General features: G+C 46.4%; 1 protein-coding gene across 1 annotated transcript in view; it reads left to right on the top strand.

Annotated features, from left to right (window-relative positions):
* The first annotated feature begins 4,993 nt into the window (after nt 1–4,993).
* The window catches only part of LOC143284525 (uncharacterized), a 13,172-nt gene continuing 8,315 nt past the window's right edge, over nt 4,994–9,850 (top strand). Inside the window, exon 1 of the mRNA XM_076591238.1 lies at nt 4,994–6,605. Coding sequence (XP_076447353.1) covers nt 6,159–6,605 — 447 coding nt within the window. The 5' untranslated portion in view covers nt 4,994–6,158. The remainder of the gene's footprint in view (nt 6,606–9,850) is intronic.

Raw genomic sequence — 9,850 nt, forward strand, 5'->3', positions numbered from 1 at the left:
CACACACACACACACACACACACACACACACACACACACACACACACACACACACAGAGGCACGCACATCGACCTCTGACTGACAAAGTCACCCAGAAACAAACAACTGACAGTGAAAACGTGTTCCTGAAGGTTCGTCACACACACACACACACACACACACACACACACACAGCACGCACATCGACCTCTGACTGACAAAGTCACCCAGAAACAAACAACTGACAGTGAAAACGTGTTCCTGAAGGTTCGTCACACACACACACACACACAGAGAGAGAGAGAGAGAGAGAGAGAGAGAGAGAGAGATACACAGACAGACAGACACAGACAGACAGAGTGATACAAAGACAGACACACACACCCCTCTCTCCTGTTTACGCACCCTCTCTCCCTCTCTCTCCCCCTTCTCTCTCTCTCTCTCTCTCTCTCTCTCTCTCAGTAGAGCTCTCTCCCTCCTTTCTGTGTGTCCCCTCTCTCCCCTTCCCCTTCTGTCTTCTCGGTCAATCTGTGTGTGTGTCTGTCTGTCTGTCTGTCTGTCTCTCCCTCTCTCTCTGTACAGAAAACTGAACAAGAAATCTAAGGTTACATTCCTTTCAGATTTACTGCACACACACACACACACACACACACACACACACACACGTCTCATAATAAAGAAAAGAAAACCCCCCTCAGAGTCTATCAACTGGAAGTCTTTGGAGCCAGCTCTTTAAATTCTCGTAACACGATCGTCATTGAAATGCGGCATTCGTGTTATACAGACCCCACAAATAGTTGAGGACCACTTCATCAAAGCAGGTATATTTCCATAAATAAATGAATAAATAAATAATGAATATGATGATAATAATAATAATGATGATGATAATAATAATAATGATGAAAAATAATGCAGGCTCTCATTGAAAGCACAAACCGGCTGTTTCAGGCACATGGACATAGGCACATGCTTCAGCTAAGAATTGGCAATTATTTTTCACTAGTTTATGAGCACTCGATCAGTGGTAACTGAATGAACGACAAGTGTGGCCCGTTTTGTCGTTGTGAAGATTGGAAGTGTCACTTTGCAGGTACCTCTGGTTATAAGTGGTCAGTGCTCATTACATTGGTGGCATCTTTTCACTATGATCCGAACAAAATTAATAAACAATGAGGCCAGGAGATAATTTTTTTTTTTTTTAATGATTAACAAATAGTAAAGAGTGGTGACTCTCTCCACACACAAGGTACATAACTTCAAGCCAATGCTGCTTCCGCTACAAATTCAGCTAGCACACAGGTAAATAAAAGGTACATTGGAACAAACCCACACACTTCCCCCAACTGAAAAGGAAGCGCCGGGCTTGCTCTTATACCGGTCATTTTGGTGGAAGTGTGTGGTTTGTTCCAATGTACCTTTTATTTACCTGTGTGCTCGCTCAATTGGTAGTGTAAGCAGCATTGGCTTGAAGTTATGTACCTTGTGTGTGGAGAGAGTTACCACTCTTTACTATTTGTTGATCCGAACAAAAGCAAAAAACAAAAATACAGAAAACAAAACAACAACAAAAAGAGGAGTGTAAGTTGTTGTTGTTTTTTTAAAATGGTCCTCGACATTTTGTGAGCCCTGTATAATCTCAGAAGGTATTCACAGCTCCTACTCGTTATTGCGCTCTGACATTTTCTTCTTCTTCTTCAACCTTCTTGGGGCTGCGACTCCCACGTTCACTCGTATACACGAGTGGGCTTTTACGTGTATGATAGTTTTCACCTCCGCCACGTAGGCATTCATACTTCGTTTTCGGGTGGTGGGGTGGTGCACGCTGATATGGATTACGGCCGGGATCTTTAATGTGCTTATTTGATCTCATGCATGCGTATACACACAAAGAAGGTTCAGTCACTTGAACGTCTGCACATATGTTGGCCTGGGAATTCGAAAAAAAAAAAAAAAAAAAAAATCTTCGACTCTTTCTGTCCTTCTTTCACACCCTTTCACCTCAGGGCTACATACCTACAACCAATTTATGAGTTTCTCTCTTTCTTTCTTTTCTTCCTTTCTTTTTTCCTTCCTTTTTTCCTTCCTTTCCTTCTTTCATACCATCTCCCCTAAAACACAACACACCCACAGCCCGTTGCTTCCTTCCTTCCCTTCTTTCATACTCTCTCTCCCATGTCCCAACCCATTACCGTTCCCCAATCTTTTTGTTTCCCCTTAATCCTGTCTTCAACAACTTCGATCCTCTTTCCTTTACTTATTTACTCTGTGTGTGTGTGTGTGTGTGTGTGTGTGTGTGTGTGTGTGTGTGTGTGTGTGTGTACAGAAAACTGAAGAAATCGAAGGTTACATTCCTTTCAGATTCACTGAAGGTACACACACACACACACACACACACACACACACACACACACACACACACACACACACACACACACACACACACACAACACTTTCCTTCAACAACTTCGATCCTCTTTCCTTTACTTCAACCCCCCCCCCCACCCCCCACCCCTCCCACCTTCCCACTTATTGCCCACAACCCCCACCGCTACCCCGCCTTCTCCTACCCCCATCCCCCTTCTCTCCTACCCTCTTTCCTCCACCCCACCCTTAACCACCCACGAATCCTGTTTACCAGACATAACAAGGCTGTCGGAAGAATACCTCTGTTCTTCCCAGCAGTTGCTTTAACAAAAAGGTGAGAAAGCATTCTTCTAATCCTTTGCTCCACCTCGCTGAGCACACGTCTCGATCAGAGCCTCGAGCTAGCAGTCAGTCACAGTGCTGAAAGAAATAATGTGACTGAAAGTCTGGAACTGGTTGGTGTTCGTTGAATAGTTGTGGGATGATCGTTGTTGTTGTTGTTGTTGTTTAACCTGCCCAAAGAAATCATGGCTGGCCTAGAACTGGTATTGAATAGTCATGAGATGATCGTTGTCGTCGTCGTCGTGCCTGTTGTCGGTTTTTGTTTTGTTTTTTTTTGCTGTTGTTGCGGCTTTCTCTATATTTCTTACTTTTTTTCTACACCAGCAACTGAGGCAACACTATCTTGACATCAACCAAAAATCAATGTCATGACCATGTGGTATGCCAAAATTTACTAACTAGTATGCTTGTATGGATCACAGACTTCGCCATACTCAATTTCCCTTTTCGAGATAATGAAGTTATCATGATCCATATTCAGTAGGGAAAATCAGGTCAAGCGTACATTTCACAGTTCCTTGTGTGTGTGTGTGTGTGTGTGTGTGTGTGTGAATGATTACACTGCGCCCAGTAATATGAAAAAACAAGGGACTTAACTCGCCCACTGACATCATTTTCCCCCCTGAAGTTGGCGCCAGAAGCCAGTAATTGGGGTCCTTCTTCAATTGCACGGCCTTTGTTAAGAGGACTGCAGATCGATTATGGGAATACAATCAGCATGGCTGGAACGTCCAGCAGTTTTGTCATGTTTATACCCCCCCTGGTTCATATTTTTGCGTGTCGGAGGGCCCAAACAATGGGGAGACAGAAATATTTGAGCCAGCGAATCAGCAGGAGATCAATCGAGAGAGGCCGGTGGGGAGGAAAAAGGTGGTGGTGGTTGTGTGTTGTGTGTGTGTGTGTGTGTGTGTGTGTAGGGGGGATGATCGTGGAAGGTGGGTCGGGGAGGAGGGGAGGAGCAGGAAACGAAGAGGGAGGGGTGGACACCGGGTGGTGGTGGTGACGATATTGGTAGTGGTGGTGGTGGAAGTGGGAGAGGGCATTCTGTACAAACTAAGGTCTCGTCTAAAATGTTTATGTTCATGCCACAGGGAGACAACGTGAAGCCGGGTGGTGGGGGGTTGGAGGGTGCGGGTGGGACGGAGGAGTTAGTGGTTTCAGTGGAGAGTGAAAGGGGAAGGGGGAGGGGGGGGGGGGGGGAAGGAAGCCGATCGCACACTCAGTGTAGTAGTGATTGATTGATTCATTGATCGTTGGTTCAGTGCGAGCAGCCGGCGAGCGTTTGAGAGATTTATTATAACATTCAGTACAGCCAGCTGTATAACACGCAAACACGCAACTGACATACTTGGGCCACTTCTCAGTGTGTGAACTTTATAGCGGTCTCTTCGGAATCCGAAGTGGTGGGTTTTTAAAACACACATGAACGCGTACCGGCGCACGAATGCACGAACGCACGCACACATACGTCCACACACGCGCGCACTCACACACACGCACACGCGCGCACACACACATGCCGGCACACACACACACACATATATACACACACTTATGCACACATACGCAAGCAAACACACAAGCACATACACATGGACGCTGACACAATAACACACACACACACACACACACACACACACACACACACACACACACACACACACACAAACAAACAAACACACCTCACTCCACCCCAAACACACACACACACACACACACACACACACACACACACACACACACACAAACACACACACACTCACACCCACACACACACACACACACACACACACACACACACACACACACACACAACCCTCGCGTGAAGGAAAAGAAAGCAAGGATCGAGCGTCAGTGTGTGAGGAGACCTCTCAGACTAATCCTCTTTACTGCTAACAGCAGAGAGCCAGCTTGCCACCGCCGCCAGGTGACTTACAGCACTGCCCCGCTCTGCGACTGCCTGCCTGCTTGGCGGCACCAATGCCAGCCAACACCATACCGCACCACAACTTGGACCAGCTACCAGCCAACCAACCATTGACTTACCTACCTTACCTGCCAACCAGTCAACTGACCTACCTACCTACCTACCTAACTACCTTACCCCCACCACCCACCACTTGTGAGTTACTGACCCAAAACACACTCTAGTTGGCAACCAGACGTTTAGCTTCTATTGCATTGCCAGAGATTCGAACTGTGGAGTGGGGGTGGAGTGGAAGGGTAGCGAGAATGGGAGACGGGGAGAGGTCAGTGGTGGCGGTGTGGGGTGGGGGCAAATCCGGTCACCATCACCACCACTATACAACCACCACACCACCACCACCGCCATAACACCCACAATAGCCGTATACCCCTAGGACCACCTCACACACCTGACTGAAACAAGAAGTAAAGCCGCAGACGAGGGGATTGTGACGTGTGGGTGTGAAGCCAGGGGACTATCGGCCTGCACACCCTTCCTTCCTTCCCTCTCACTGTCACTCAGTGCCTCAAGAGCTTTTGCTATTTGTTCTCTCTCCACCGTTTCTCTCTCTCTGTCTCACACTCACACCCAGTACCGCTCACAACTACTGTTCAACACCGCTTTCGTTTCTTCTTCAAGACTGCGGCTTGCATGTTTGCCCAGGAAACCCTTCATACAAGCGAAGTGTTCACTTTTTTTTTTTTTTACTTTTTTTTTTTTCTTTTTTTTTTCCCAAAGTGAGGTTCGAACCCTCAACAAGAGAAGGTGTTACGTTTTTACTGAAGCAAGTCTTGATCATTCAAAGAGAGAAAGTGTTAACTTTTTTTTTTCTTTTTCTTCTTTTTGAGCAAGTTACGAACCCACAGGAAGAGAAAGTGTTAAGTTTTACTGAAGCAAGTCTCGATTCCACAGCAAGAGAAAGTGTTTTAGTTTTACTGAAGCAAGTCTCGATTCCACAACAAGAGAAAGTGTTTTAATTTTACTGAAGCAAGTCTCGATTCCACAACAAGAGAAAGTGTTTTAGTTTTACTGAAGCAAGTCTCGAATCCACAACAAGAGAAAGTGTTTAAGTTTTACTGAAGCAAGTCTCGATTAACAACAAGAGAAAGTGTTTAAGTTTTACTGAAGCAAGTTTCAAACTCACATCAAGAGAAAGTTCTACATGTTTTTACAGCGAGGTTGGAACCCGCAAGGGAAGTGTTAACCTTTTTTCTTTTTCTTTTTTTTTTTCTCTTAAAAATCAAGATTCAAACCCTTCTGCAACACCAAAGCAAACCAAAAACTCCAACGCGGCGCTGCACAACATTGGACACAACCAATAACAATCACCACCAACAACAACTACCGCCACCAACAACAACAACCACCAACAACAACAACTTGACCACCACCACCAACAACCACCACCACCACCACAACCAACTACCAACACCAACAACAACTACCAGCAGCAGCAGCAGCAACAACAACAATCACCACCACCAACAACAGCCACCAACAACAATGGTGCGAGCCAGCAGTACCGCCGTGAACCCCATGTACCAAAGCGTGCCCCCGCGGCCCCTTAGCTACACCTTCTCGGACGTTCTCCACGCCTCTCTGGAGACTGGAACCCAGGCCAGCGGCGGCGGCGGCGGCGGGGGAAGCACCGGCGTGGCCAGGAAGGTCCGCTCCAAGACAGCCCCGGTGTCCGCGGGCGCCGCCGCCAACCAGAACGCCGCCGAGGAGTATGCCGAAAGGTTCCGTGCCAGGCCCACCACCCGGCCTGCCGTCATCGACTTCAACGGCCGCGGGGTGAAGATGTACACGGGCACGGTGGGGGGCGGGCGCCGGACCCCCCTCCACCCAAACAACCATCCCGGACACTTCCCGGCCCTCAGGGCTAGGAACGTGCCCCCAGTCTGTCTCGCCAGGCCCAGGTCGCCTCCTCCTGCCACCGCGTCCTCCAAGGTGAGAGAGAGGAGAGAGAGAGAGAAGTGAGGGAGGGAGGATTTTGGTAAGGCGGGGTAAGGGTGAGGAGGTGGGGTGATGGTAGGAGGGGGGTAAGGGGGGAGCTGGTGTTGATCGTGATCTTGATCTTTAGGTAAGGTGAGGTTAGGTAAGGTGAAAAAAAGGGTAAGGTGATGTATTGGATGGAAAGGAAAGGTAAGAAAAGGCATGGTAAGATAAGGTAAGGTACGGTCAGATTAAATCAGACCAGGCAAGATCAGATAAGATAATGTGCAGTAAGATCAGAAGGAAAATGAAGGTAAGTAAAGTCAGTAAATGAATAAAGGTAAGGAAGTAATTGTGCGATACGATAAGACAAGACGGACAAGGCAAAAACAAGATCAGGTAAAAAGTAAGGCAGACACAACGGCATTGTCTGTCAACTCACAAAACTAATGACTCGAGGTCCCAAAGCCTGCCATTGTAAGGCGTTGTGTTGAAGGCTCAGGTATAGAAGGCAGGAACCAGCCCTCTCCTTCCTCCGTTCTGACCCTCCCCAACAACAGTCAGGAGTGGAGTGGAGAGGCGGAGTGGGTGAAAATCGGACTAAAGTGCCTTCTCCAAGGACACAGCACCATGCCGAAACAGAGTTTCGGACCCTGACCCCTGCAGGTGATCGCATGGCACGGCGCGGCCTTTGGCTTTGTAACTACATGAACAGAATGAAGGAAGAATGAAGAAGAATCAAGAAAATCAAATCTTTTGACCCATGTTCGGGCACGGAGGATAGACATTAACAACATATGCACTGTCTCTGTCTGTCTGTCTGTCACACACACACACACACACACACACACACACACACACACACACACACACACACCAAACTGAACTGGATCATAGAGATGAGTGCTGGCTGTTGTATGCGTTGTTTGTTGTTGTTTTGTTTGGGGGGGGGGGGGGTTTGGGGGGGGGGGGGTTGTGGGTTTTTTTTTGGTCACGCGCGCTTTATCCATTTTTGCACTTGAAAGAAGATACTGCATCAAAGATATTTCTGGCAACGTTCAGTGGTAGACCGGCGACTCTCGCATGAAAGACTCGCTTTGGCAGGCATGAACTGTAAACGAGGTGTGAAATAAAAGAATGATTTATGGCGGGGAAGGGCACTGGTGAAAGTGCAGTGGGTGTGGTGTAGTGTGGCGACAGACTGTCCTCGGACACGACTTGCCAGACTGATTCCACGGGAGAGTCTGTTGAGACGATACAATACAATACAATACAATACAATACAATGCAATGCAATGCAATACAATACAATACGTGGCAATGCAATACAATACAATACGTGGCAATGCAGTGCAATACAGTACAATACGTGGCAATGCAATGCAGTGCAATACAATACAATACGTGGCAATGCAATGCAGTGCAATACAATACGTGGCAATACAATACAATACGTGGCTATGCAATACAATACGTGGCAATGCAATACAATACGTGGCAATGCGATGTAATACAATACGTGGCAATGCGATGCAATACAATACGTTGCAATGCAATACAATGCAATACGTGGCAATGCAATGCAATATAATACAACACGTGGCAATAGAATGCAATACAATACGTGGCAATGCAATACAATACGTGGCAATGCAATGCAGTATAATACAATACGTGGCAATAGAATGCAATACGATACGTGGCAATGCAACACAATACAATACACTGCGGCAATACAATACAATACAACCCAATACATGGCAATGCAATGCAATACGTGGCAATGCAATGCAATACAATACGTGGCAATACAATACAATACTATCATTGGCAATACAATGCAATGCAATACAATATGATACAGTTAGATTTCATGAGAGGAATCTGTTGTGACAATATAATGCCGTACACTACAATGCACAACAGTCCAGCAGGTGACAGAACAGTTCAATGCAACTGAGAGAAGACGGACACACCAACACATTAATTTTTGTTGTGTGTGCTGCGTGTGTTCAGTGTACAATGGTTCTGTGTGTGTGTGTGTGTGTGTGTGTGTGTGTGTGTGTGTGTGTGTGTGTGTTGTGTGTGTGTGTGTGTGTTGTGTGTGTGTGTGTGTGCGTGTTGTGTGTGTGTGTTGTGTGTGTGTGTGTGTGTGTGTGTCCCCTCAGGCCCTGTCACCCACAGCACGGCGACTTTACAATGCAAACAGCGTGTACCTTTGGAGATCAAATCAAATTCCACGATTCACTGGCAGTATATCATTACACTGGCGTTGACTCACGGAGGTTGAAATCAAATCACGGTCTGGTTTTTATATGTATAGCTGGCAAGGCAACACAGGCTGCATAGTACTTGAATCTACTTGTTTCTTCACACACTCAGTTATGTCCTTAACAGCTCTATCGGCGTTATAATGAACTGAGGCTGACTGCTTGTGTGCGATAATCCAAGATTACAATCTACAGGGAGACAGCTTTTTTTTCTTTCTTTCTTTCTTTTTGCATAAAAATATGTTCAGCCTGAAGAGTTTGAATAGGCTTATTTTTAAGGCGGTATGGCAGTATCAGATCAGTATCAGTAGCTCAAGGAGGCGCAACTGCGCTCGGTCAAATCCATATACGCTACACCACATCTGCCAAGCAGATGCCCGGCTCACCAGCAGCGTAACCCAACGCGCTTAGTCAGGCCTTGAGAAAAAAAATAATAATAAAATAAAATGAAATAAAATAACCAAAAAATAAAATCAATCAATCAATCAATCAAAAAAACAAAAAAAAAAGAAAAGAAAAAGATAAATGCATAAAATACAACTACTACTAATAATAATATTTATAAGGCAGGTATGGCAGAATCATTCAATTAAGGGTTAGACTTCTGATCCACTGTTCACCAGTGATCACCGGCTAGGGTTCAATGTCCCGTTTCCGTGTGGTCAGTGTCGCGCATCACTCCACCACGCAGGCGTAATATGGGTACCTGACTGCGGTTGGGGAAGATTAACTCACTCAGTACGGCCAGTCCTCTCTTCTCTTCTGCACATACCCCTCGGATGTCCAGTGGGTGTCTGAATGACCCAACCTTTAGCTTCCGTTGTCAGAATTGTGGTATTCTTTGTCAACATCACCTCTTCAGTATAAGAGCCTTCCGCTTGCAATATTTTGATGGTGGTAATTGGGGTGAAACGCTGTTAACGTCGTCTCTTTCGCCGTTCGTATGGAGAGAGTTAAAACAGCGGATGAAGAGGACGGTTTGTTGGGCCC

Source organism: Babylonia areolata, chromosome 1 (genome assembly GCF_041734735.1).
Source record: "Babylonia areolata isolate BAREFJ2019XMU chromosome 1, ASM4173473v1, whole genome shotgun sequence".
NCBI lineage: Eukaryota > Metazoa > Mollusca > Gastropoda > Neogastropoda > Buccinidae > Babylonia > Babylonia areolata.